Source organism: Melampsora larici-populina (assembly GCF_000204055.1).
Source record: "Melampsora larici-populina 98AG31 unplaced genomic scaffold MELLAscaffold_15, whole genome shotgun sequence".
NCBI lineage: Eukaryota > Fungi > Basidiomycota > Pucciniomycetes > Pucciniales > Melampsoraceae > Melampsora > Melampsora laricis-populina.
Genome location: NW_006768779.1, coordinates 272,920 through 275,469, shown reverse-complemented (window position 1 = coordinate 275,469; position 2,550 = coordinate 272,920). Strand labels below are relative to the sequence as shown.

The following is a 2,550-nucleotide window of genomic DNA, read 5'->3' as shown; positions in this document are numbered from 1 at the left end:
ATAGGTACAATCCGCTGTACTTCTGGCACATGAAACACACTGATGGGGAGACATGAGCAGTTTCTGGGCTTCGGGAATCCGTGTCTCAGCTGTTGAAAAGGATGGATGCCGCGGAGCAAACATCAGTTGCTAGTATCATTCAAAACGAACAACAAAGATACGAGCAAGGTGTGTGTCTCAATTTGAAGGTTAAGATTTTTACTTACTCTTCTTTTCATTTCATTTCCTTTACAGATCATGCACTCCAGGAAGCCGCACGTCGTCTTGATAATCAAGCCAAATGTATCGATGATCTCAAGGATACCGTCTCCAGTTTGAAAGAGCAGCTGCATCTTCTGCAGCGCCGATGCAACAAATGCGAACAAGACATTCAAACACAGGAACAATGTATTGTGCGGCTAATGCAGCATGCCGGAGGTGAAGAGGATTCAGACGAAGGTGAAGAGGATTCAGACAGAGAAGTCGGCTACAATCAACCTGGAGTTGACAGTCAATCTGACTATAGTGTTTGACAATTCATATATCATACACAATTGGTTGTTGGTAATTTCCTAAAGATGACATAATCTTTGTAACCTTTTCTGTTGTTTTGCCCTGGTGGCATTAGCTTAGATACACTTTTAGTTCTTTTCACTTTGTCTTGGTCTTAGTCTTTTGAAGGTTATCAATATCTTGTAATACATATTGTTTATTTCCGAGCTTTTTTGAACCGGGCTATTGAGTTGGAACTTGAAGTGCAGCAAACTGTATGACACGGGACTGAAGTCAGAGGTTTTATCAGGCCGCATGAACATTCTTCAAGCTTAATCACTCAAGTGCGCAGCTTACTGGGGGTATCAATATCGCTCAGGGATGAAAACCAATTGGCTCACAGGTATCCAAACGCACGTACATTCTGCACAGAACAAATGCAGGACAAATGAGATACTCAAACAACGGATTCATACATAGATACATGAGTTCATGCGCAATAGTGCACTCAAAGACTATTTTGGTTCTATTCTCATGTCAAAAATTCCATAAGGTGTAGTAAAATCTGCTCAATTAAGTTTGGGTCTACTTTCATAGATTTCAATGTACAAGCTTGATGTGTCGGATTGCTGTTTTTCAATTATTTAAGACTTTCTCAGCTTCAAGGTGACAAAATAAAGTAGCTACATGTAATTTCAGAATGACGTGATGAAAGATAAGAAAGTCAAAGCCAAAAGTATGTCTCAGTTGCATGTTTTCAAAGATATCGAGGTGGAGTAGGATGAACAAGTACCTTTTTGATATCTTGAAATGATACAATTTACTTAGAAGGAACCGGTCGACGGCTAGCCAGGATGTTCCTAGTGATAAATACGATATCAGTTCACAGAAGTCAAATTTGCAAACTGGATATAAGAGAATTACTTGTGATAGTCAGCCAACGCTGCAACAAATCCAACATCTTGGATAGAATTACTAAACAACCGCTGATTAGATCTCAATGAAATGATCAAAGTTTTCTGCCGCTCCTCAAGCACTTGGCGTTTGGTTGGTGGAAGATCACTTTCACGTAATCGAAGCTGTATGCCCTTGATGGACTGATGGCAATCTTGAAGGTAGCATGAACTGTCGTGGAGGGCTTCTTCGGCACCAGCTTGAGCTTCCATGATCACATTGATCTCTTCTTGGGTTAAGAACTCGTAAGTATCGAGAAAGCGGTTGAGGTGTTCAGCAGCAAGACGGTACTGCCCATTCTTGAGGTACGTAAGACAAAAGTTGTTGAACAACGCCATCCGATTGACGTCGATATCATCAACGGAGTCCACCGTGGTCGTAGATCTGGGAACTTCGCACATTGGGGTACTTGATGGGGCTTGCGTGTAGTTTGGAACGCGCTGAGTAGGTATGATTATATTGGATAAACGTGGGGCAACCATGCCAACAAACATCTTTTGGAGAAGATCACGATCTTGTTGTGCATTTGGAGCAAAACGAAAATGGGGATAAAACGCTAGGATTGTCTCTAAGATTTTGGTGGTAGCGGCGGTACGTAGAAATAGCTCAGCATCAATGCTTGGCCTAATGCCATCAACAACATATTGAAGAAGATAACTAGGTAGAAAAACACAAAACTGGATTTGGCTAGACATGATGTTGATATTGTGGTTAGAATTATGTTATCGATGATCTCACACGAAAATGGCAAGGGTGAATTGGGAACGTGCTTGGTTTATGAATCCGAAGGCCCACCTTGCATCGGAGGTTTGGGAATTTCCATATAATGATAGCAAGTCAAAATTGCCGAAAGCCCGAGATGGTAAGATGGTACAATGTCAGCTGAATAATTCATGAGTAGAAACATAGATGTCTTGATATCAAGATTTCTATGATATCAAGACTTCCATGAAACACAGACTACATTGATGTATGGAAAGCTAGGTATACAGCAGAAGCCAAAGGAGGCTGCAATATCAGAATATATAATCACCTAAATGAAATTTCAACCCATGATGCATGCATAATTTGAAACAATATTACTTACATAGCTGTGTCATATATACAAGATGCACAAACATTTAG

General features: G+C 40.6%; 1 protein-coding gene across 1 annotated transcript; it reads right to left on the bottom strand.

Annotated features, from left to right (window-relative positions):
• Positions 1–1,291: 1,291 nt before the first annotated feature.
• On the bottom strand, positions 1,292–2,120 carry MELLADRAFT_85653 (uncharacterized protein; the record flags this gene model as incomplete). Its single annotated transcript, XM_007409129.1, has 2 exons — positions 1,292–1,331; positions 1,396–2,120. 2 exons carry the CDS (start codon positions 2,118–2,120, stop codon positions 1,292–1,294), a joined length of 765 nt encoding a protein of 254 aa, XP_007409191.1.
• Between the last annotated feature and the right edge of the window lie 430 nt (positions 2,121–2,550).